The 26,853-nt window shown below is 39.2% G+C and overlaps 1 protein-coding gene across 1 annotated transcript in view; it reads right to left on the bottom strand.

Annotated features, from left to right (window-relative positions):
• Positions 1 to 26,853, bottom strand: part of LOC101845111 — a gene marked incomplete at its 5' end in the record, with an annotated part of 83,460 nt that overhangs the window by 34,643 nt on the left and 21,964 nt on the right. The window contains 3 exon segments of the mRNA XM_035970730.1: positions 2,067 to 2,149; positions 15,715 to 15,801; positions 18,295 to 18,348. Of these exon segments, the coding sequence (XP_035826623.1) occupies positions 2,067 to 2,149; positions 15,715 to 15,801; positions 18,295 to 18,348 (224 nt within the window).

Here is a 26,853-nt window from a genome sequence, read left to right as displayed (position 1 = left end):
GTCAGTTTTGTTAATTTTTTTAGTTCTTCTCCTTTTTTAATTTTCTTCTTCTCCAACTCCTTCGCTCGTTCCCATCCACTCTTTCGTTTTGACATTTCAAGATACTAATCCTAGCAGACACTGAGGATAAGCATGCACAAGAAGAGTACATTATGAAGTAATGTGGTAGGGCCTATGTTGTGGTAGTGGTGGTGGTGATGCTGCTGCTGCTGCTGCTGCTGCTGCTTTTGTTGTTGTTGTTGTTTGTTATTGTTGTTGTTTGTTGTTGTTGTTGTTGTTTTGTTTGTTTTTTGCTGCTGCTGCAATGGTTTGCATTATATTATGTCGATTCTGGTCTCTATCAGCATCCTCAATATTGTATATTATAAAAATATAAGTAAAGTACTAGTTCGTGTACTACTACTGACTGAGATCAGAATGCAGTCATACTGCATAGCCACTGTCAAAATAAAAGATATCCAGTTGCAGCCAAAGCTGCAGTTTAAAAGACCTTCTCCCACACATACACACGAACTTTTCTGTCCCCCCCCCCCTCCCCTTCCCCAAATCCCACCAACTCTTACTTTCCCGTTGTGTTTCTTCATTTTCCTGTTAGTATGAAGAAAAATTTGTTCGCGTAATTTAACATCTAGTTTTACTCGTAGCATTAGTATTGAAAATAACTATTTGGTCCACTGTTGCTTAGGCTAGCTATATGTAAGTCATAAATCATAACTCACAAGGCATTTATAAAGCGCCCACACCAGAAGATCTGATCTGAGGCGCTACAGTTAGGATCAATTGAATATTTTCTGGAACAGAAATGTCTTGTCTCAACATTTCCTATTGCTGCTGGCAGTGCGTTCCATAAAGATGGGGCTGAAACACTGAAAGCCCGATTTTCGATTTTTGTTCTGGTATTTCTAGTTGACAATCTTATGTGTTTACTCTGTCTTGTGTTTTTGAAAGATGCTTTCACATTTATGAGTTCTGTGATCTAGGATGGTCCAATTTTGTGGATTGCTTCAAAAACTAACAGTAGGATCTTTAGGTCAACCTCACAAGTAACTGTTGAGTCCCGAGTTCCGGGGAGGGGGAGTTGTGGAGGTGATAGGGTTTAGGCCTAAAAGAGGGGATGCCATTTAAAAAAATACAAACACTGCGCTACTAGACTTAGACTAGATTTATCTAGATCTAGGTCTATTCTACGTTTAATATTATTCATTCAGAATCTGGACACTAATTTTGTAAGGTTTCAATTTGCTATAAAATAAAAAAACTAGTACAAAAAATAACTTTTTACACGTATAATGTTGGCATCCCTTCCTGTCCCTTCCCTTGCTTTAAAACGTCTAGGCCTAATAATACAAGTCTGAATTATTATACAGATAGCCTACCTTGATTTTTTTTTTATATCGGGGGTTTTGTAAGCACAGTTCACCTTTCACCTCATGTGCACTTAGAAAACTGTTTAAATTTGGCAGAAATTAGCCTAGAAAGGTAGCATTCGCAGGTTTTTTTTACTCCAGCAGGGCCACAACTTTGGAACTGTTATCTGGGTTGCCAGGTATCTGGTGACTTTAGAGGCCAAATGTGTTTGATTTGGAACCCACTGCTAATGATTCAATTTAATTTTTGAAAAAAATGTGGCCTAGAGAGAGGCCAAACAAAATGTTTGTGAGCACTTTCTGAACTAGGCCTGGGACTAAAAACTCAGTCGGACTCTGGCTAGGGCTAGCCTAGGGCTATTCTAGTTGTGGCCTTGCTGACTGGCCTTGCTGCGGCCTGATCAAAACAGGGAAAAAACCCGAAAAAATGTGGCCTTGTTGTACCCTGTCTCTGGCCCGTTTATGGCCTATTTTTCTGAGTGGCCCCAAGGCAATTGCCTTATTTGCCTAATGGTTAATCCGGCACTGGTTTCTGTACCTATTATTCTTTGTACTTCTTCATTTTAAAAATCTATTTCCGTCACAAGGATATTCTTTGAATTCTTCTATAACATTTTATTTCCAAAGGTGTAATTCCTTTTTAATTATTTTGTTCATGAAGTGTCCATGCTTCACATGCATCGTAGTGGAGAATCTCACCTGTCATAAAAGTCCAGTATATGAGGGTGACTGAATGTGTCCACGTTGAAGTAGGACTGGGAGTCCGGATTCAACTTCTCAGCCTAGACAGGAAAAACGAAGCAAATGAAATTTGATTAGTTGAAGCCAACACCATTTTACACGTTCTTGTTTTGGGCAACAACAGATTTTTCCACTGGGATTTTTTTAACGCTTGGAATAGAACAGTATCACGTAACACAATGAGCACTCCCCTAAAGTGAGTATGAATAGGTATATGTTTTCCTTTCTCACTTTCGATGAACCTTTGGGTTTTTTTTTTTTTTTACCTTACTCATATTTCCTCGTTCTATCTCTGCGTATAGTCTGTTCTTGCTAATCTTTTCCATATCTATATTTATTTCATTTTGTACCTCCCGCTTAAACTCTCTCTCCCCCCTCTCTTTCTCTCTCTCTCTCTCTCTCTCTCTCTCTCTCTCTCTCTCTCTCTCTCTCTCTCTCTCTCTCTCTCTCTCTGTGTATGTATGTGTGTGTGTGTGTGTGTGTGTGTGTGTGTGTGTGTGTGTGTGTGTGTGTGTGTGTGTGTGTTTCTCTCCTTCTCCCCCCTCCGTCTCTCTGTCACTCTGTGTGTGTGTGTGTGTGTGTGTGTGTGTGTGTGTGTGTGTGTTTGTGTGTCTTTCTCTCCTTTTCCCTCTTCTCTCTCTCTCTCTCTCTCTCTCTCTCTCTCTCTCTCTCTCTCTCTCTCTGTTGTGGGTGGCTGCCGGGTGCTCTGATGTGATTTTCTGCTTCTTTCCTATCTAACATCTATCTTCCTTATCTCTCCTCCTTTTCTGTGTAATTTTTTTTGGTTACTCTATTGTAACACCTCTTATCATCGGCATCTATATTGTCCTATTGTGTTACAAGTGCCGTAAACCTCTTACTAAAGCTACTAAACTGATATTCTGTGTATGTTCACAATCATGACAATTGCAATTTACGGCCATTCCCAAAGGGGGGGGGGGGGGGGGGCGTTAACATGTTCTTATTCACAGTAGAATTGTAAATGGGCTGATTCATTAATGTTATGCTCATAACTGTGCCTGAACTGCAACGGGACAATGCTGCTTTTTCACTCCTAATCCTTACTCTTGTCATTTTCCCTCTACTTCTTTTGTATGTTAGTCACTTACAAGCCCAGTAAAACAAACACTTTTGTGACCCGCTATTTCCGGGGTGCCATGATAGCCGAAGCAAATTTTGTACTGAACATCCATCAAGGAGCTAGAGAGGTGAGCAGAGTAAGCCTGATTCCCTGTATAGACTTCTCTGTTGACATCCACCCCTTGGCGCTCATTTGACCGTATGTAGTTGCGAGCGCCGTAAAAAACTCTACTAAAACTAAAACAATGTACGGCTGTACCACAAACGCGGGTATAATTGGAGAGAAAGTCTACGTTATCGACAAGGTTAAGCGTTCTAGCATCTGCGTTTGTCGCGGCCGCGATTTTGGCATTTTTTTGTCCGCGAATCGCGGCTGCGATTTTTGCATTTTTCAAAAAGAAAAGGCTACTTTATATGTATTTTGAATTTTGATACTTTTAAGGTGTCCATGTATAGTTATTTTCACGCGAAGAATAATAATAAGTACATTACATACTATTTTTTATATTGCTGTTTGTCTTTTATTTTTCCCTCTTTGTTGGTGTGTTAATTTTTGGGGTGTTATTTTTCTGATCTATTTGTGTGTGTGTGTGTGTGTGTGTGTGTGTGTGTGTGTGTGTGTGCGTGTGTGTGTGTGTGTGTGTGTGTGTGTGTGTGTGTGTGTGTGTGTGTTATACAGCGTAATGTCATTTAATTTGATGTTCCTACATTAAAAAAAAAATGTGTTATGTTAGAACGTTTCTTCACCAAAACCGAATACTGACACTGGCAGGCCCCTTGTGTGTTTTTCCCAAGGAGTCTGTATTGTACTCCTTGGTTATTCCATAATTTACATCCTCTACTTTTTCTTGGGTTCAAAGCGCCAATCTTCGGATAGGTGGACACACGCCCTTATTTGTTACTTTTTGTGGTTGTTTGTGTGCTGTATTGATTTCATTCTGTGGTGAAACCTTTATTTTTCACGTTTTTACACTCTATGTGGCTACAAATAATATTCTGGATGCTTAAAGCAGAGCACAAGAAATTCTGGTGCTTTAGGTTAAGTTACCTCTATCAATATATTACGTCGTCACAGCTAGTTGAAAGCTGAAAATTATTGGCAATTTTTTGGTAACTTTTGGCAGTTTTGTGGCAACTTTTGGCAAATTTTGTTTAAAAAAATGGCAACAAACGCAGATGCTAGAGCGTTACAACTAAGGCCCACAACAGTTTGACAGCCAACAACCGCAACAAAAACAATCTTATTTATTGCAAGCATTCAGGATCGGAAACTATCAGAGCCGCTCACTTTCGAAAAAAAATCAAAGCACTATCAAATTCGCCCACTTTTTTCTTTGGGAGTGATATCAACATATTGTTTGATTACCGATTACCAATAAATCCAAACATTGACTTCCCTTCTGTATTTTACTGAGCTTTGGGGACACTTCTATCGACCCTGAATGTTGTGCTTTTCATGAAAATGCCTTTGTACACATTAAAGCAGTACAGTACTCTAACCTTAATTCAGGGACGATAGCTAATACACACTCCTTTTGCCGTCGTGTTGCAACTCACCCCTTACTTCAGTAATGGTCAATTTTTCGGCACACTCGCTGCACTCTTAGGGCTCAATGAAAGAAACAAAAATTCCCTTAATTAAGCAGTGCTGCTCACAGACGTAAACATGGCGCAGTTTTGAAAAACAGTTTTACTTTTGTATGATACGAATTAGGTTTAGTAACATTTAATGTTATGGAAATAGCGCAAAATAATTTTTGTCAAGAGGAGTGTAACCGGTATTGGCGTTCAAATTTCATCGATATCATTAAAAAATGTGCGGCTCTGAATGCTGGCGGCTTTGATGTATTGTTCTTTTTATCGGAAGTGCACGGCACTGATGCTTTCCTGTCAGGATAGTCCCAGTTGCCGTTACCACACAGGTGGACAACAGGCAAGTTAGTAATACAGGAAGGAAGGTTAGTACAGAGGGCAGAAAAAAAGGGGAGGGGGTGTGAGTGAAGTGAGGGAAAAAAGGGGGGGGGGTATTGCATTGGGGATTGGTTCTGTGGTTACAAATGGATAAGTGCCAACAAAAGAAAGCAATAATGTGTTCTCGGTTGTTAAACTCAGGGGCGAAAGCTGACTTGTTTGACAGGGTAATCAAAGTGAAATGGGACCAGATAGGGCCTGTAGATATCACACAAGAATCTTACTCGAGGCGGCGACTCTGAGTTGTGAATGAAAACAAATCCGGAATTCATATTGTATGTTCAACCGCCAAAATAATCGGGAAAGTATCTTATTAAATATCAGTTCCCACTAAAATTAAACTTAACTTTAGATGTGAATACATAAACATAAAGCAAAGAAGCAGAGATGTCAGTACTAGATCTATATGTTACAGATCTACCAGTGAGTCTAACTCTTTGGTAGAACATGACAATTATTATTTTTTAAATTTCACATTTGGCTGTTTTTGTTAGCCTTTCGCGGCCAGGAGCTGGTGTCATAATCGAGGTCACGATCTGATTATAGGACGGTAAAAAGTCGAGGAAAAAAAACAAGAACAGGCAGCAGTCAAGAGATTATTAAGAGTTAGTTCCCCTCACATTTGTGAGGTAGACTCGACCAGTGTTAGTAAGCTTACTTAATCAGGGCTGGTGATTGATTTTAACTGTGGCCCCAAAGGGGTGAACAGGGTATATGTGGCAATGAAACAGCTTTGACTGCCATGCACATGTTCCCTTCAACTCTATTCCAACCTCACTTTATTTGTTGATAACGAACGTCTTTTGACATTTAATTTATGAGGTTTACGTTTAAGGATGAATTTGACAGCGACAATGTTTCAAAATTAGACAAGGAAGCAGTGATTATTTGATTATATAGACGCTTCGCCCCTGGTTAAACTCTCAGAAATACCAGGCAGAGGCTAAATACCAATGCTGACAGAGACACGGAGATATATTTGACAATAAGTTGCGCCATGCATTTTTGACCGCACTATAGTATAATATGTTAGTTTCTTTAATAATGATTTGTTAAAGCTGTAGTCCAGGAGCTGACGACAGCGAGATGACTCTAAATATGATGGTGGTAGTGGTGGATGTTATAAGATGATGTATAAGTAAAATAATAATTGAGAAGACTTGCGTTCACACACTGTCAGCTCAGTTATTTGGATGTTAACGTTAGTCGTCCTATCTTCCTCTGCCCCAGTGAATCACGAGGGATTTGGGCACCCTCTCTACCGTTCCCTACAAGAACCATATTTAATGTCACCAAAAAGTTCCGAAAGAGTGGGCACAGTCTTTGCTAACCTTGTCAGTTTCAATCTATTCTATTGGGCCAAGACAAGTGAAGGTACGACCTAAGCAGGTGAACAGTACAGTGGCATGTTGGGGCCTTCGTAAAAGGATTGGTGTTATGTACTAAACAACAGATCGGTGAGACTGGAATATAAAGCAATAATGCAATTTAATGAATGCCAGAGAAATGGTGCAGTTTGACGGTAGATACTATCGATGAGCACCGATTTATGTATCTGTTGGAAGGTGCTTAGCCTGAATATCCATCAAGGGGCATCATCTGGTATGGATTACCTTAGATTGTATACTTCGAGAGGGTTCGTTCCTCTGTCTCCGATACAGAAAAAAACGTACTCAAAAATACCTGTGGCGATACCTAGCCTCTACAACTGTGCGTTTGATACTATAATTTGTAAAGAGTAACCTATCTTGCACACTTGGAGTAGGAGGAACGAGGATTGTTCTGAACGAACTTCTTTTGAATAATTCAAACAAAAATTATTTTTTTGTTTTGCTTTTTGTAATCCGCGATTTTTTTGATTTTTTTTTGGGGGGGGTTTACCAAATTGTTCCAGGATTTTGGAGGACGCATCTTTTAAGAAAGTGAACAATCTATCGACCTTGGCATGCATGCGGCTAATTATAATAATATAGTTACACTGTTATTACTTTTTTTACGTGTCCAAGTATGGCACGCCGTAGACTCGAGAGTCGAAACACATGCCATACTGAAGACATTTCTATTCTGCATTACAATTAACAGACATCTGGCAATGTGTGCACCAAAAGCCCAGAAGTCAAATCTATATTTTGTGGTTAGTAGCATAGACCAACGTATTCTTTAACATTTCCTTAAGCTAATTTCGTCGTGGGATCTTTGTCCTTTCCCATATTTTCTGGTGATTCTGAGACTTTGAGTACTAACTAAATAGCCGCCTACGATACAAATATATGAATATATTATAAATCTTTTCCTCCCACGATATGTTTAAACATGTATAATGTACATTACACATTATATACACTTTCGCATTTTATAAGTGGTAGGCTAATACGTAATACAATGTATGTAAAAAAAGATATGATTATTGTATAAGGGTTATAATCCACACACCATGAACTGTGAAGACAAAGGACACCGAGAGGTTAACTGAAAATTACTGAGAAATGAGGAGAAACAAAATAATGATAATCATATTATATTAAAGGGGTTGTAGGGGGTAACACCAGGAGGGGAGACCATGCTGTTACTATGTACCTTCCTAAGATACTTATTCTTTCTGGAAGGTCCGCCGGGTTCTCGTGGAGACTAGAGTGGTGAAGAAAAGCACTATCAATCATACAAAGAGATCAGTTAGAGGCTAAGTATAGACAACTAGACATGGGTGGTTGATGCCTCAATGGATAGATTATTATGGCTCATGCCAAGAGATCAGTTCACAGAAAGCGATTTCAACACATTTCCTTTAAGCAAACACCAAGAACGTCTTAGGGATGAATTGCAGCATATGACACATAAATACGATATATATGACAATACTATTATTACTATTAACAACAGAAAGTCGGTTTAACTCAATTGACGCGCACTACTAACAAGAGGGGAGTTGATGTATTCCTTGTTCACTTTCGTCTGACCGCGTTAAAAAAGTTCTATCTCATTGAGGAATTTACTTATGCCCACGAAACTTTGCATGGCATTTCTGCAGGTCAGAGACCAAACAAAATTATATTTTTTAAAAATCTTGACCTAGTTATAAAAAAGTTTTCCTCTTTGGACCCTATATTAAAAACCGCTATTTGGATGCATACACAGGATCACTAAATTAAATGGCTTAGTGGTGTACGCACCAAAAGCAGTTGAGCTGAGCAGTAGCTGCGCAGTAGCTGAGCTGTGTTAAATCTTAGTAATAATACGCCGCGCGCACCTGAAGCTGTAGCCTCGCCGTATTGAGCAATGCAGTGATGCACTGCTAGCACTGAGCAATAAAATAAATCCCCGCATTACTACCGCTCAATGCCAGCAGTGATTTCGTCATTTCTAAAATTAGCACACCCGAAATGTCCCGTCAAACCTCGCTAAGATATCTCGATCAGCTCAAGGCAGCTGGAGACAGCTTCTAGACTACATTCCCCTCTTAAAAGCCTGAACAACAAACAGAATCAAAACATTGGGCGGTTCCAAAAGTTTTGAGTTCATAAGTTTAATCCAGGAATATTCATACTTGTGGCGAAAACAGGACTTTAACTTTATGAACAAAGAAATCAAGAGAAAACAATTTCAAGATATTGCAGACAAGATGAACTTGCATGTGTCTCTTTTTGGCATTAATGGGATGAACCCAGTATTCTTTCTCGCCATCAAATACAAGAGACTTTGTCAATAGTGATGAAGTGTCCATCAAATGCATCAAATACATTTTACGGACCGCCATGTTATGAACTGTCTCCGATACAAGCGACGAACAAGCAGTTAGCAGTGCTCTGCTCAATACGGCGCGGCTTCTGCTTCTTGTGCAAACGGCGTATTATTACTAAGATTTAATACTGCTCAGCTCAACTGCTTTTGGTGCGTACGACCACTTATTTTGCTGTGACTTTTAAATTTTGTTGGTCGCTTAACTTTTACACCCGCATGGTAAGACCCAACGATTTGTTTTTATTCCGTTTTAACCGCGGTCAGACGAAAGTGAAGAAGCTATAAATCCAAGATTACGGAAAGTGGGGGGTGGGGAGGGGAGGAGGGAGAGGGGAATTGGAGTCAGGGGGAAGGAAGGTGGAAGATGGAGGTACCTCAAAGATCAATTGGGACAGTGTGCACGCACCTATGTTCATTCAAAAGACACTGCCTTCCCATTAATGTTTTCGGTTTTTTAAAACCATTGTGTATGCAAATTAATGTATTTTCAAGTAAAGAGGATCATAAACATCACATATATATACTCTTTTCCAAAAGAAACTTGACACATTTTCTTTGAACATGATACTATTAAATCAAAACGGATAATGATGATATTTCTGTACGGTGCAGTGTGTTGGTTTTACTGTCTTCTGAATCAATTTTGACAACACAACCAAGTGAGTTCGCTCACTTCTATGTGTTTAGTATGATTTCATTTGTTAACTTTTTATTCTGTTAAGCATAAGTTTTCTGTGTTGTCTTTGCTATCAATGTATAGCTCTATTTCAAAACCTAAAAAAGGTGTGTAATAAGGATATGAATTTCATTTGAACTGCGAGCTTCAGAAATCTAGAAAAAATGTCGACTCTCAAGCATGCCGCGTCTCAGTGCAGATGAGCGAGCGCACGCTGTTGGGCATCTCGAAGCAGATGTTCCCCGCCGCGTATGTGGTAAGGATTTGTAACTGTAGCAGAGAAACCATCTACAGTCTGCAGACCAGGTACAGGAACACAGGTAGTGATCAAGAATTAACCGTTCACACCCCGTACACCAATCAGTGCCCTTAGTCGTCCATAGTGACAACAAGCTATTTACATTTCAGACCATTCATGTTCGAAAAGGGGGTAAAAATCTAAAAATAGATGCAAATGAAGAACGTTGAAGTAAAGGTAGCCATGAGGTAATGGTTCCATAAATTTCTCATAGCCACACACCTGCAAGGTCCAAATTCCTTTATCTCATCACCCGAGCACAAACCACACTCACCTCCAAAATAAATCAAAATAAAATATTTATAGTCGATTATAGTTGTTATCTTGATCTTAAAAGAAGCAGAATATATCAAACTTTCAATAGATTAACCAAAAAAAAAAAAAATTAAAAAAATCGTGGAAAGTCACTTTTTTGTCTTTTGAGCCCCGTAGCTGTTGATAGCACACTGCGTCTTACGACTAATTTTGACCGTGGCGGACAGATATAATTATTTATGTGTATATATAACTGTCATAAAAATAACATTTTGGAGCTGCAATTAGTGTTCATAGCATCACACACGCATACACACAAACACACACACACACACACACACACACACACACACACACACACACACACACACACATACATAAAATGGACATTTTTCTCTCGACTACGTGACTTTCTTTTTCTTTCTTTTTTCTCTTCTTACAGAATATTGACTATGAATGTCCAGGCAAAGCAATAACGGTGTCTCTGTAACCTTCCATCTTTCTTGGGTAAAAATGATCAAATTTTATTACGTTTTCGATAAACAAAGACCTAAACTTTAATTTCCTAAATAGAAAGAATCGAAAAAAAATCCACCACTTGTTAAGGAAAATATGCCGATTTTTTTTCTTTTTTCAGAGTTGGTCAGTGAACACTGTTTGAAGCACCAAAATGTTATTTTTGAGAAATGACCTACTTTTTAGACAATTTCGTTTGTCATAATTACAGCACTTTAACACTGTAGTTGTAACTTAAGCTTATTATTCTTCACCTTCAGACTGGTGGTGTAGAGATAGTCTCTCTAAAATGTTAATTTAGCTTGTGTTGTTCAATATTTCTTCCTTTTTGTAAGCAAATCAAAGCAAATTACTCTCTAAAATATCAACAATGAATGTTCTTTCGTTAAAAAGCAGTTTAAAAAAAATTCAATTCATACAATCAATCAATCATTCATTTACTATTTTTGAGTGTCAGTGATAACTTCCGTCATGCAGAGCACTAGGCACAGTCGAAGCGGGGTGCACCTGTGACAAACTGGCATGCTTCCAAAGTAAAAGAGTATATATATATATATATATATATATATATATATATATATATATATATATATATATATATATATAAAAATTTATAAATATATATATACTTGAAAATGTTATCACCGAATTATCGTGTTAAAGTCTCGCACTGCCACTCATGCAGCATATCAATTAAAAACTAAATAAACTATGCATCATCTGACACAATAATAATTCATCTATGTTAAGAGACGCCCGAGATATGGTCACTCACAATTGACCATAAAAAATCGGGCTATGAAAAATTGTGCGAAATCAAAGAAACGTAAAATTGTCTTCGCGCGTGTATGGATAGAATGGACATACATTTCGTATCCAAAGAATGGAGAATTTTGTATTGCAATAAACTACATTCTTTTTTTCATATTTTGTGACCATAATTTTAAACAAAACTGAAAACAGAGCCATCACAAATACCACGCAAGAGTTGGATTTTACATTAAAGTGGAAACCTGATATAACAAGGATGGTGGGACCAGAGAAAAAGTCCTGTTATATTAGATCCCAGTTAAATTAGAAATGCAAGGGAAATAGGCATTTGTGGACTAATCCAGCTGTATTTATTCATGGGTAGTTTCCCTTGCCGCAAGTACCCACGAACAGGGGTTTTCGCCATGCTACGCATTTCACATTATGCGTGCGTGTAGCTAGACTTCGGGCTAGACCGAAGTCTGTTGCACACAGCAGCGGTCTCTCGCTTCACCCGCTGCGTGTGCTCGCAGTGGCGTAGCTTGCGTGGGCTTGCCCCATCTGTGCGTTACTCTCTCTCTCTCTCTCTCTCTCTCTCTCTCTCTCTCTCTCTCTCTCTCTCTCTCTCTCTCTCTCTCTCTCTCTCCTACTTGCTTTTCACAAATTGTTAACAAGCCTTTGTCCCTGCTATAACCGATTGCGCTTCGTTGAGGCCCTGTTATCGCCGATAACTTTTAATAGAGACAAAGAGTAGGATAAAACGGGGATTTTAAAAATCCCTGTTATTACCGGATCCCAATTATTACCAGGCTTGTTATATATTATGGTTTCCACTGTAAATGTGCACATTTTTATTTTGCTTAGGAGCCATTAGTTTTGTGTAGTGCACAAACCCTTTGGGCGTCAAGTCTGTTAAATTTTGGACATAATAATTATCTGTCATTTAATCCTAAATGTCACAGAGAGTTGCAAACAAGGAGTCTGAATGGGAAGCAACGTCTCTTTTCTTCAGCTGCTGTTTCATGGTACTTCAGTCTTTATATACCTGTAGGATTCATATCGGGGCTATTTACTAGTGACCTCTCCCCCGTTGATTTGATTTGGCTTTCCAAGAATTGTCTAGTGGCATTGGCCCTTTAAGAAAGTTCTTTGCTATGCAAGGAAATGTCTATTTGAATAACACCTTGATGAAAATAAAGGTAAGACAATGACGTTCCAACACCTGTGCAATGTAAATTCAAACAAGATAGCTGAAAAATATTTTAACCGAATTTATTCATTTTTCAACAAATAGATGCTTTCGACTCTCTAGATTATGTGTGTACAATTTCAGATTTCAACAGCAACGAGAAGTTCATGAAAAATGAGCTTAAATCACACTGGTTGGATTTCAAAAGTCTGAACAGCCATGGTTCTTCATGAACATTACCAATAGGGAATGTAGCCACCTTGGTTGATCAAACACTCGGTACAGCGTCGACACATGGACAGGACATGCCTTCGGAGAACTTGTTGCAGTAGGTTGAACTCCTGGACGAGGTAGCCCAAGAGTTGTTGAAGGTTTTGTGCTTGAGGATGGTTGTCCCTTATACGCCGGTAAATGTGATCCCAAATGGTCCAATCTACTGCAGGAGAGGAACAGCATGGGAACGCAGGATTTCGTACCTGTACCCTGCCGCAGTCAAATTGCCCTGTATATACTACAGGGGTGTCCTGTGGTGATATGAGAAGCCTCCTCACCCCTGAACGGACCCTCCACCGTAGGGCGCCACCTTGCTGGGTGGTGGAACCGCTCTCCTCGGCGCCTCCAGATGTGGGCTCGCCTGTCTGGGTGCAGCAGGTTGAATCTGGATTCGTCCGAGAAGACTACCAGGTCCCATTGACGTCGTGTCCGCGGTGAATGGCGAGCAGACCACGCCCGGCCAGCTGCTTTGTGGGGCGGCTAGTGCCTTGGCAGCCTGGCACGGACACGAGACGCGAATCTGGCTCTACGGAGACGGTTCCTCACCGTTTCCTCGCTCACATGGACATTGGCTTACATCCGTAGTTGGTCCCTGATGCGGTTTGCAGTAGTGGTTCATGACGTCACGGCCTGTCTGACGGTGAACCGGTCGATCCAGTCGTTGGTCAAACGGGGCTATCCTGGTCGAGGCCTATCCTGGATCCAAATCAATGGCAGTTTCGTGGCTTTTATTCGTCACTGACAGATTGATGATTATGTCAAAAAATCTAACACAGTCCATGGGCATAAAAAAAGGTTTCGTGATCGACACGAAACCATTAGCTCCTAAACAAAATCAATTAATACAAATGAGCATATGTTATGTTAAGTCCAGGTTTTGTGTGGTAATTGTAACTGCTCTGTTCTCCAATTTGTCTTAAAATATCAGAAGATACTGTTAATTGAGGAGACAATAATATTTTCTTTTCATTTGATATTCAATACATGTCCATTACACCAATGTTGATGCCCTTCAATATACGCGCGAACACACTTTTGCTTTTCTTTGATTTCGCACAATTTTGCCAAGCCTGATTTTTAAAAAAGTCATTACCTCTGGAGTCTCTCAACATAGATAAAACATTAATGTGGCAGAAGATGTAGAATTTATTCAGCTTTAAATTGGTATGCTGCATGAGCTGATAGTACAAGCCTATAACGCGATGATAGATAGATATATATATAGATATATATATATATATATATATATATATATATATATATATATATATATATATATATATATATATACAATATTTGTGAAAGTTCGTCACTTTGGTCGCCTAAAACTTCTTAACCATTTAACTTTCGAATTTGAAAAAAAAACTAACTGTGGTTCAGAATCATTTAAAGAGTGCACAATTATATTAAGGAGTCTGAAGTCACTGTAGTTTAATTTTTAGTTTTTTAAAATTAGTTCCGTTTAGATCTAATCTTGGGAACGTCCGTCTTCTAAGACGCCATGGTAAACAAGTCAGGCTTCTGTTCATAAGCAGTGCGCACTCGGTCCACAATGACTTAACGATCGATTTTTTTTAGTCCGTTCATCGAACGGGTACCCAGCTATAGTGCGGTAAAAAATTCGTGGCGCGACTTATTGTCAAAAACTCCTCAACTATCGAATATAGGTTCTCAAATTTTTGCACAATGACGTGTATCAATTCGTCTTAACAGATCAACATGTTTGTTAACGCCTGGAAGCTGTATTCTAGAAAATGTCCCTAATAAATACAATAAAAAATCAAAGTGGGTGGTTTCTGCAGATTTTTAAATGCTTACAGCTGGGGCAATATTGCTTCTAATAGCAAGTCTGTCAGGTTTTTCTAATCGTGACATTATACTTATTGAACGCATGTTTTGAGAGCCATTAGTGCAATACATGTTTTCACTATAACAATATATTCTTGTAACAAGTTTTGCAAGTAAAAATTGTCATTTGTGAGCTCTGACGTAGGTCATATGCGTAATCAAAATGTGTGTGAGAAGCGGGAAGTGCTCTGAACAATACCATTTTACGTGTGACAGAGATTTCAAGTATCTTATATACATTTAGGAAGAAATGTTTTTAAAATTGTTCTGGAAATATATGATTTAGTTAAGACAGATTGATACCAACTGCTATGCATGGTATGGATGACATTGATTCACCCGTTAAAGAGATATTGAAGATATGTTGCACCACGAATTTTTGACCGCACTATAGTATATTATACCTACATGTATACAATCAAACCTGCTCTCGAGACCACCTGAGCAAACGACTTCTTCCCACTTTCCATCGTTGGATTTTAAAATTTTATTTTATCTATTTTTAAATTATTTTTTTTTGGGGGGGGGGTGGGTGGGGGTTATTGTTGTATGTTATAATGCCACTCAGGGGGCGAAGGCTGACTTGTTTTGAAGGCTAATCAAAGTGAGACAAAGAACCAGGTAGAAATGAAGCCACACCTACAACATTTTTCTCACAGTGGGAACATTTACGAGGGACGTCCAGAAAGTAAGTACCGTTTTCACATCTCTCTGAACTGGATAAGGATACTCGTACTTTAATAAGACCTACGTCTAAGGGTGCATTTGATGACGAAGATGTTCCTATATTAAGAAATGGAATCAGTGATTATTTGATTGCCCTGATGACTCTTTCCAAAGGACCACCTGTCTAAGATGACCAGTTTTCTCCTCAGCAGCAGAAATGAGACTAAATCCTTATTTCAACTAGATCTAGATCTACCACTAGAGTTTTAAGGAAAAGGTAACAATTATGGAACTACTTTTACTGAAGTTCGTAACGACTGAAGACGCAGAACTGTGCTTCACGTACCAGGGGTCTAGTGATGGCTCCGCGTACCACGAGACAGGCCACGTGATCAGGGGAGAAGCCGAGGGCGAAGTCGAGGTCTTGGAGAGCCTAAATGAAGGGGGAAAAGAACAGTTAGGATGAGAGTTATTGCGGTTTTCGAAAAGTCTACAGGGGCATTTCCCCCCATATACTATTTAAAGATTGAGGACTTCTTGCATTTACAAGTATACTGAGTTGCAAAAGTTCTGTCACACCCATTATACTACTATAATTTTCACTAAAGCATGCGAATTGCAGCAAAAAAGTTTGGTATTGGGTTTTACAGCGCTCGCAACTGATTAAGGTCATATAAGCGCGCGAAACACAAGTTGGTTGCATTCGCAACAGTTCACTGCACGGTTGGTAAACTATTAGACTTTAAAATGTTAAAATATTAAAATTCGGTGTAAATATGTTTTCAATTTAAAACAACTCTTGTAAATAACAATATAATTTTTAACAGTATTGTTTCATTTTATAATTTCCTATAAAGGCCAATGGCCTTCATAAAATCCAAAATTCTGTTGGGATCAACGACGGAAAACAGATCTTGCAATTTTTTGCATTTAGAATATTTCCTTCGGGTCTCTCCAAAGTCTAGACATTTGGTTAAAATGTGTCTAATGGTAAAATCTGTGTCACAAAAGGCTTCTCATCTTCCTGAAGGAGGTATTTATGTGTCGGGGCCGTGTGTCCGATGCGTAATCGAGTAAAAATGACTCCGTCTCTTCTGGAGAGGCCCGAAGGATTTTGCGGTCCCAGTTTGGATATAATGTTGTGAGGTTTATTGTTTATCTATTTTTTTTCCAGTGGGTCTCCCACAGGCTGGAGGTGTACTTGTTTACTTTATTTTTAAAGTCAGTCTGTGGGAGAGTGTTCGTCGTTGATCCCAACAGAAGGGATAAGGATTCCTTCGCTAGGTAATCTACCTGCTCGTCTCCTCGGATGCCCACATGCCTAGGTATCCATGCGAACACGATATTTTCCCCGGTTTCAGTCAAGGCGTGTATTTTTTGTTGTAGCCCAACTATTTTTAGGTGTAGAAGCGTGTAGTTTGTAAGTGAGGTGATGAAAGGCAGAGAGAAAGGATAAGGAAAGATTTGTTCGGAGTTCAGTGCAATGTCAAAGGCAGTGGCCTCTGCAGAGAAAATGGAGGTTTCGGGAGATAGATAGATAGATAGATAGATAGATAGATAGATAGATAAATAGATAGATAGATAGATAGATAGATAGACAGGTAGATAGCTAGATAGCTAGATAGATAGATAGATAGATAGATAGATAGATAGATAGATAGATAGATAGATAGAGATAGAAACATGTATATTATATATATATATATATATATATATATATATGTGTGTGTGTGTGTGTGTGTGTGTGTGTGTGTGTGTGTGTGTGTGTGTGTGTGTGTGTGTGTGTGTGTGTGTGTGTGTTATAACATTTAAAGTTATATATAATATTTTTTATATATACTCTCTCTTTCTCTCCCCCCTCCTTCTCTCTCTCTCTCTCTCTCTCTCTCTCTCTCTCTCTTTCTCACTCTCACTCTCTTACCCTACCTTCTTATTTGACATTTTCTCAAATTTCAATATTATTTATCAACAGAACCCAATTGCAAATTATAATGTCAATTGTCTTCAATTACATTGCAAATTTTCGTCTATTCCAATTATACCGAGTTGCAAAAGTCCTGTTACATCATCCTCAAAGTACTTTAAAATAATTATTTACTAGTTATCTATCTATATATAATTATATATATATATAATTTTCAAAAAACAGCTGAAGCATTTTTAATTCATAAATGCATACCTGTCATAATGATGAACTGATATAATATGCATGTATAATTATGCCAGACTGTGAGAATGAGAGAAAGAGAGAGAGAGAGAGAGAGAGAGAGAGAGAGAGAGAGAGAGAGAGAGAGAGAGAGAATTATATTATTATTATTATGTATTATTATTATTATTATATATATACATGTATGTATATAATATGCATACATATATGTATATAAATATATTATATATATAATAAAATATTATAGAAGTGAAATGAACGGACTTTGATTTTAAAAGGAGAGTGCGAGATGATGTAGGTTGTTCATCAAGTTGTTCAGAATACGTGATTCGAAACATTATAAGTTTATATAGTATGCCTACTTATCATAAAACAAAAAAACTGCAACATCATAATCTTAACATTTTTAGCCTATCTTGATTGGACTGAAAAACCAAAAGATTAAAATTCGTTGAAGCAACACACATACTTTTTTGTCTTTGCGTACGCGCATGTCGATTACATAGATGTAGTATGTACACATAATATATAGAACTGGCTTTTGATGGCTAATGGACAATAGTGGCAACATTGTCGGATGCTATAATTTACTATGACTTCTGTCTTGTAAGATGGTCTTTGAATAGCCACCAATGACTCAGAGTAAGTTAAACAGTACTACAAAAATCAAATATGATATTTACGACACATGAAATACAGAGGGACAATGATCGAGGAACCGCGTGTCAGCAAAGAAATAATATATATTTTAAAAATCACCTGTTTTTCCTCATTCCTGGAACTTCGTACTAGAGCTCTGATGCAGTATACATCCTGTTTGAGAAGTGCAGGAGGAAAGAAGGTGGGGGCAGGGGGTGTCAATAAAAAATATGAATGAAAATGTGTGATGAAACAACATCCAAAGACATCATTTATGGACTTCAGACATCGATATGTAGGAGGGGAGGGGGCACAAATCATACCTCTAGAGTTATAACATTTCATTCATCTTTTATACATCGTGCAGAACTTGTGGAAACGCTTAGCTTCCAATTTCAAGCAAGACAACCTTTTCAATAACCGAAAATCGAAGTTACTGAGGTAAGGATTCGAATAAGAGCAGCATGATACTGGGTGTCTTAAGAAAGAGACCCACTTGAAGGGCAATACCTTGGTCATTTTCGACTTAACTTCTATCAAAATACCATTTACCTCGGGAACGTTACAATTGTCAATACTCAAAATAAAACAATCTTCAAATTAAAAAAAATATGAATTCTTTAAAAATCTCAACCGAACTGAGGGAAAAGCAAAACTTTGCATTATTTTATAAATCAACTGCATTATTCCATTTCAAGTCGTCCAATTGTGTGCATTTAAGAGCAAATTTAAACAGATTTGATATTGCCAAATAACCTCAGGAAGGTCATGGCTGTTTAAATCCCCAGGTATTGACCATTTTTTTCCAAACAAGTTTCAAATCGCCACTGGAAATTTTGGAAAAACCCTATGGCATGTTTCAGGGTCCTTTGTTTAAGTGGTCTTCTTTTTTAAAGACACCATGTATCGAGCAATCTTAGCTGCATCTTAACTATTTCGGGTAGGCTACTCATTCGGTGGCTGCTTGATAATGTCTTTCCTTACACTTCTCTGCCAGTTCACCCATTTCTACAACCTGTCACCGATTTGTTCCTGATTTGTGGGGTTTGTGAAATTGCCATTATCTGTAGGCCAAGGTTTTAAAAAAATGGAATGAAATTCTAAAGGCACCTGGAGAAATTTCAAAGGAACTGCGCAGCCTCGCCCTGTTGGCAAAATTTCTGGAGAGGCCAGATATCAGCCAGACTACTAAGTAAAAGGCTGGCAGGCGCCCGTGAGGCTTTTATATTGCGAGGGCTCATTATAATATATGTGAAAGGTCTGGGGCGGTCCAAGGACTCTCGGGTGTCGGGTTCATTGACACATATAACTTAGCTTCTGATACGGCAGAAATTTTCGAATTGAATTCAAGTAAAATTCAGCTGGAGATGTACATGTAATTGGTTACCAATCGTTTTTCCCTGCGCATGGCAAAATCGTATGGCAGGTCTACATGAATCTAGACTGATCATTGTTTGCTATAGTTACTGCGAGTCTACCACTAGACAAAATGGCAATGCTTTCCCGTTATACTGCTTGTCCCACTGTACCGCCAACGTCATGATCATCTCAAGGGGGCAGTATAACGGGGTTTGTCTGAAAAATATGAAATATATATTATATATATATATATATATATATATATATATACCGAGTTCCAAAAGTTCTGTCACACCCACCTTAAAAGTACAATAACTCATTTACTACTAAACATAGCCAAAAGAAATTTGGTACACGCGATCTTTATTCATTTTCTGCCAACATGGCATAAAAAGAATTGACAAATGTCTTCCCTTATTCAAGGGAGATAATTTTATTCACACTGACTCTTGCAAAATCCAAATCAAAGTTTGCTCAGTATGGCGTGTGGCCTCTTCCAGCTGGAATTACTACTAAAAAACATCCGTTCATTGAACTGATTTGAAGTCCTTATGGTTGCCTAAGGAATCCCCTGCCATTCTTTGTGAAGTGCAGCCTTCAGTTCCTCACCAGTTTATACGGAGTGCGGCCTGTTTCTATCCTTCAGTCAAGGTCATCTTCCAGATGTTCTGTTGGCTTATGGCTTGTGGATCTTGCAGGCTTGAACGACGATTTGGTGTGTTTGGAAAAAAGTTTTCATTGATTTTAGCCATTTGTGGTTGGGCGTTGTCTTGTTAGCAGATTCCATCATCCGTGCCATGTAGCGTAGTCACCGTGACAAAGAATTTCGTCTCAATAATGTCGTTATTTGAGGTTGCTTTAAAAGGTAACTAAGTATATACGATAAAAAGCAGAGATTCCACCTCCTACCATCACATTTCAGCCACCTTTGGGCCTCTTGGGGGACGTTGGATTTGTGAAATTTCTCTTCTCTTCTTTTAAACACTTTTTCTCTTCCATCAATGCGACGAATTGAAAACCTTAACTATTGCTGAAAAGAACACTTTACCAACTTATTTAGTTAATCGACAATGTTGTTAGGCCAAAATTTGGCGATTTCTTCTTGGAAACAGTGTTAGAATGGCTCCATATAAAGGGCGATAATCACGTAATCCACGATCTTATAAATGTCTAATAATGATGTTTCAAGACAGTCCGAAGGGCCTGGCAGTCTCTGCACTAAGTTGGAATGGGTTTTGAATTTGGGTGTTGACAATAAACCAATTCTGATGTCGAGTTGTCGCCCTTGGTTGGCCACGTCTAGGCTTGTCTCGGACAGTTCTAATGGTGTTAAAACGTTTGTTCGAGCGTTAGATGGTTCCTCTGCAAACATTTACGTGTCTTACAACAGCAGAAAGTGCAATTAAAGAATTTAACATACACACAGCCCTTTTATTTTCTGAATTTATCATTTTTAAAATTTTGAGAACAGGAGAAAAGGGTATCCAACCTTTAAAAAGTACGAAATTTTATAGTGTGTTAGGTGTGTTTGCATATTGTCTACGTGATGCAAAGCAAATTTTGTGTGTAGAAACCGTTGATTTCAACACAGACCGAGAGAAATCAATACCAACACTTTGTTCACGCACTACTTCTGGTTTATGATTTCTTTGGTCTGCTCTTGCCCAAGAAGTCTCATAAGTCCTACAAGTCATACTTTAAACTTTTACTGCAATTCTTACGCTATATCGAAAATTAACGTAATAAAATGGGTGTGACACACAGAACTTTTGCAACTTGGTATTTATATTTTTATTTATATATATATATATATATATATATATATATATATATACACGAAGTGGCTATTCGAACTCGAGTCTGAATAGTCTCCCGTGGCTCTTCGGACTCAAACTTCATTAAGGCATGCTGGAATTGATGTTTTTCATATATCGATTTCGCTATGACTTACCATGGTTGATGATTATCCAAAACTGACTCTTCTGCTGTAATTTTGATATTGTTTTAAAATTTAATTTGCATTGTACTTGTCCCAAAGAAATGACCATTTTAATGACTTTACTAACATTGCGAGCTGATACCCCTGCTTCTGACTGTAGAAAAATTGTTGCTTGTCTAACACTATCAAAAAATGTATTTTTTTGTCCTGATTTTATTTGAACATCATGTAAAATATGCCTTTTGAAAAAGCTTTCCATTTAGACCACTGTTACTTTAAATGACTGACTTTTGTTGCCTTAGGAAGGATTTTAAATTTTAACTTCTGGGCTTTCAAATGATAAATGATTTTGCCTCTCTCGTAAAAAGAAGTGGGTTTAGACTACCTATTTGATAGTTATTATAATCTCTCTCTCTCTCTGTGTGTGTGTGTGTGTGTGTGTGTGTGTGTGTGTGTGTGTGTGTGTGTGTGTGTGTGTGTGTGTGTGTCTGTCTGTCTGTGTGTGTTTGTGTTTTTTGTGTGTGTGTTTGTGTAATTTCGGATTGTTTTACTCAATGATTAGTTTGTCAAGGGTAGAACTGAAATTTATGAAGATAGTTTTGAGCGTCTGTTGTTGAATGCTAACGTAAGAACGAAATGAACCAATACCCTGATCAATTCTATTAAATATATTAGAGAAATGGGTCAACTTTTTCCATTCATTGTTTTATAAACAATGCGTTAGGAACGTTGACGCTTTCAAATCATTTTTTGCGTTTTTCTCAAAAATGACTTTTTAAATAGTGGTAATCACGAGATGGCAAGGGTTTAAAAAAATTATCTGAGCTACAAGCTTGAAATTTGGCACAAAGGTGCTGTATAGTCTGTTTTGTGAGCATAGTCAAGGAGTTTTCGAAATATGTATTATTTTTTAAAATATTCCTGATTTTTTTGTCATTGTACTCGTTTTTTTCGGAAGTCGCCCGGTGATATAATATGGATATTTTTCTTATTTTTCAAGTTAAAAAAAACAACCCTCGTTAAGATCACAGATAATGGGTTTGTGCATCTGTGTGTCATGTTTGAGGCTTAAATTTTCTTTTTTTCTGTGAAAACCACATGCCACCGTAATATAGCAAAAAAAATCCAGGATGGCCGCCACAGAGACCAACTTTTTCATAAAACTAAAAATATATATCTTCTATTTAGTCCATAATTAGCTTGAAAAAACTGAAAGAAAGTTAAACCCCGAGGAAACTCAGCGAATCAATTAGTTTAGTTTAGTATGAGGTTTTACGGCGTTCACAACTGCATAGGGTCATATGAGCGCGCGAAACACAAGTTAGTTTTATTAGCAGTTCACTGTACGGCTGGGTACGGTTCAGTAGATCTTAAAATGTTAAAATATTTTAAATTCGGTGTAAATATATATATTTTCAATTTAAAACAACTTTCCTACATATCATAAAAATTTTTAATAAGTCAATTTCACTCTACAATTTTCTTAAAAGGCCAATGGCCTTCATAAAATAAAAAATTCTGTTGGGATCAACGACGGAAAAAATGTCTTGCAATTTTTTGCATTTAAAGTATTTCCTTCGGGTGTCTCCGAGGTCTAGACATTTGGTTAAAATGTGTCTAATATATAATGGTAAAATCTGTGTCGCATCCGACTCAGAACGGCTTCTCTTCTCCCTAAAGGAGGTATTTGTGTGTTAGGGCCGTGTGTCCGCAGCGTAATCGAGTAAAAATAACTTCGTCTCTTCTGGAGAGGCCCGAAGGCTTTCGCGGACCTAGTTTGGGTTTAATGTTTTGTAGTTTGTTATTAGTTTGTTTTTTCCAATGGCTCTCCCACAGACAAGCGTAGTACTTTTTGACTTTATTTTTAAGTCAGTCTGTGGGAGACTGTTCGTCGTTGATCCCAACAGAGGGATACGGATTTTTGTCGCCAGGTCATCTACCTGCTCGTTTCCTCGGATGCCCACATGCCTAGGTATCCACACAAATACGATATTTTTCCCTGTTTCAGTTAAGGTGTGTATTTTCTGTTGTAGCCTAACTTTTTTGGGTGTAGGAGTTTGTAGTTTGTGAGTGAGGTGATGCAAGACAGAGAGTCAGAAAGGATAAGGAAAGATTTGTTAGGAGATTTTTCTCTGAATCCAGTGCCATGTCAATGGCGGTGGCCTTCGCAGAGAAAATGGAGGCTTCAGGATGGAGTCTCCTCTGGTGTGTACTGTTTGAAGATAGGGTTGCGGCGCCCACATCATTGTCTTTTTTCGGAGCCATCTGTGAAGATAACTCCGAACTGGGGTATTTTTCCATACGTTTTTTTTGGTATTCTGCTTTAAATGTTTTGGTGTTTGTGCTTGCTTTGTCGTGTGTGGTCAGCTGTAAGTATACTTTTGCTTTAGGTGAGGTGCGCGGAGGGAGGCCGGGGAAAAGACATTGTTGGAAGTCTTGTTTGGAAAAGTGTATATTTTTTAGGTCCTCGAGGATTCTGAGGCGGAAGGGTTTGATGAGTCTTTCATTTTTTAGGAATTTGTTTCTGGTTTCTGGTTTTGTTTTAAAAATGCAGTTGTGCGCTGAATTCTCTGGTGTTGAACTCTGTTTAATTGCGTATTGTAGCGAGAGTTGTGTGCGTCTGAGTGTGAGTGATGGCATGTTTGCCTCGGTCTGGAGGCTCTCCACTGGAGAAGTGCGGAAAGCCCCTAAAGCGAGGCAGAGTCCTTGGTTTTGCACTGGGTCTAGCATTTTTAGGATGTGTGGTTTTGCCGATCCGTAGACCTGACAGCCGTAATCAAGCCTGGATCGGACAAAGTAGATGTACAAGTGGAGAAGGTGTTTTGAGTCCCCGCCCCACTCCGGATGCGATAGAATTTTCAAAGCGTTTAACGCTTTCTGGCACCTCACACGAAGGTCTTTGATGTGTGGTATGAATGTTGAGTTTTTTGTCGAATATAACGCCGAGGAAACGAGCCTGGTACTGGACGGGAATCCTTTCCTCATATAGTGTCAAATCCGGCTGCAATACACGTCTTTGACGGGAAACACTTGAAACCGCTATTGTTTGCCCACTTTTCGAGTTTGTGCAGCTGTGTTTGCAGCTGCCTTTCCATAGATCTTAAATGAAGATTTTTGTGAACGGCTGCATAATATCAAAAAGTCGCCAACGTATAAGGAGCCGTCTATGCTGTTTTGGAGGGTTTTTACGAAGGAATCTATTTAGATTTCAAATAAGAGAGGAGAAAGGATGATCCCCTGGGGGACTCCTTCCTCCTGTTGGTGGGGGTCTGAAAGGGATGATCCGACACGAGCCTGAAAGGAACGGTTCTCCAGGAAATTGCCACTGAAGGCAGGGAGGTGACCGTGTCTGCCGAGTGTGTGCAGGTCTCTGAGAATGTGTAATTCCAGGTAGTGTCGAAGGCTTTTTCTAGGTCGAAAAAGATGGTGATCATGTGGCGTCCTTCGGCAAACGTCTCGCGTATAAAGGTCTCCAGGTGGACCAGGTGATCCAGAGTGGAATGAGTTTTCCTGAATCCGCACTGGAGACCGCTCAGCAAGCCCGTCGTCTCCAGAAACCACATGAGCCGCCTGTGGATCATTTTTTCTATAAGTTTGCACAGACAGCTCGTTAGTACTATTGGTCTGTAATTGGATCGGTGTGCGTGGTCTTAATTTGTTTGTGTATTGGAATGACAGTGGCGAGACGCCAAGACTCCGGAAAGGAGTGCGACCGCCACATGTCGTTGTATATGTCTAATAGGAGTGTAATTGTTTCTGTGGGTAAGTGTCTGATGATCTGGTTGTGGATGTCATCCGGTCCCGGGGCTGTATTGCCCAGGTACGAGATGCACGATGTTAGTTCGTCTAATGTGAAGTCTGCGTTGTAGGTTTCAGTGTTGTTTGAATGAAAGTTTAGGTGTTGTTGTTCTCTGTTAGTTTTGATGTTTTGGGAGGTGGTGTTGTAGTTTGCTTGGGATGAGGTTTTGGCGAGAGATGTAGCTATTGTGTTTGCGATGTCTACCTGTGTTTCAGCTGTGGTTCCATCCGGCCTCTAGACGTACCGAATGGTGTCTGTGAGTCTACCCAAGAATGTTTTATCGATTTTGAAAACTTGTTTGAGTGGTGTCTGGCTGTTGATTTTGGAAATGTATCTTTTGAATTATTGTCTTTAGCTCTCCCTGAGGCATCTACGTGCCTCAGCTCGAGCCTTTAAATAATTAATCTTGTTTTCTGTGGTGGTGTTGTCGACAGCCTTTCGATATGCCGCCTTCTTTTTCTTTACTGCATCATCATAGCCCTCGGAGAATCAGATCTTGTTCCTCCGGGGTTTTGTTTTTGTTTTTGGTATGTGTTCGTGGCATATTTCTAAAAGCTTTTCGATGAATTTTTTTGTAGTTAAGGTCGAAAGTGGGATTTGGAATCTGGGAACATTCAACGGCAAACCCGTCCCAGTGTGTTCTTTTGAAGTTGAAGCATTCTAGGATCGGGTCGTTTTGGAGGCTATTGGTTTTTAAAAAAGAAGAATTGGGAAATGGTCCGTACGGTCATCCAGCAAAGACCACTCAAGATCTGGGACTAGATCAGGAGTACAAAAGGTGAGGTCAGGGGATGAAGTGCTAAAAGTGGCTCTGTTTCTGTAAGTTGGGGACCTATCATTTAAGAGGCAGATGTTATTTGGAAATAAAAAATCTTCAATTATTTTTCATTTCTGGTTTGAAGGTTTGTCTCCCCAAAGGAGGCTGTGGGCATTAAAATCACCTAGCAAAATAAAGGGTTTTGGGAGCTGTAACGGGAGGGTCGTCCTGAGATGTACTTGTCTGTGGAGTGTGTTGTTGTCGGTGTAGATGGTGGTACCACCGGAAGCAATCTGGATCTCTGTGTGAATGTGATAATATGCAGTAAATCCTCTTTAGTCTATGGTTGAAGCCGGGGCGGATTTTGTTTCTCGTATACAGGCCACAAGTGGGCACAGTGTGGCCTGTAAGTGTTGCCATTCTGCAATGGAAGGTCGGATTCCGCCAGCATTCCATTGCAGGACCGCCATTATGTCTTTATATATTTGGAGCACGCAGGCCACGGCTTCAAAGAAACACTCTGACTTCTCTTTGCGGGGAGGCAGAGTGTTTTGGATTGGACGGCGGCATAGAGGGGGATCTGGAGGAGTGATGGACACCGCCGTTCCCGGGGACATGCCGGGGAGGGGGGTTGGAGATGTCCTCCTCCATTGGTTGGTGGGGTAGGTGGATGTTTGCTGGAGGGGTAGGGGGAGGTGGAGCAGACGGAGGTGGCTGGGAAGAGGGGGGAGGGGGCACCTCACGCTCCATCAGAGAGATGAGGCGTGAGGCGGAAGAAGAAGAAGAAGAAGAAGAAGAAGAAGAAGAAGAAGAAGAAGAAGAAGA

Source organism: Aplysia californica, unplaced genomic scaffold, assembly GCF_000002075.1.
Source record: "Aplysia californica isolate F4 #8 unplaced genomic scaffold, AplCal3.0 scaffold00314, whole genome shotgun sequence".
NCBI classification, from domain to species: domain Eukaryota; kingdom Metazoa; phylum Mollusca; class Gastropoda; order Aplysiida; family Aplysiidae; genus Aplysia; species Aplysia californica.
The sequence above is the reverse complement of the archived record's forward strand: the minus strand, read 5'-3'. Positions and strand labels throughout refer to the sequence as shown.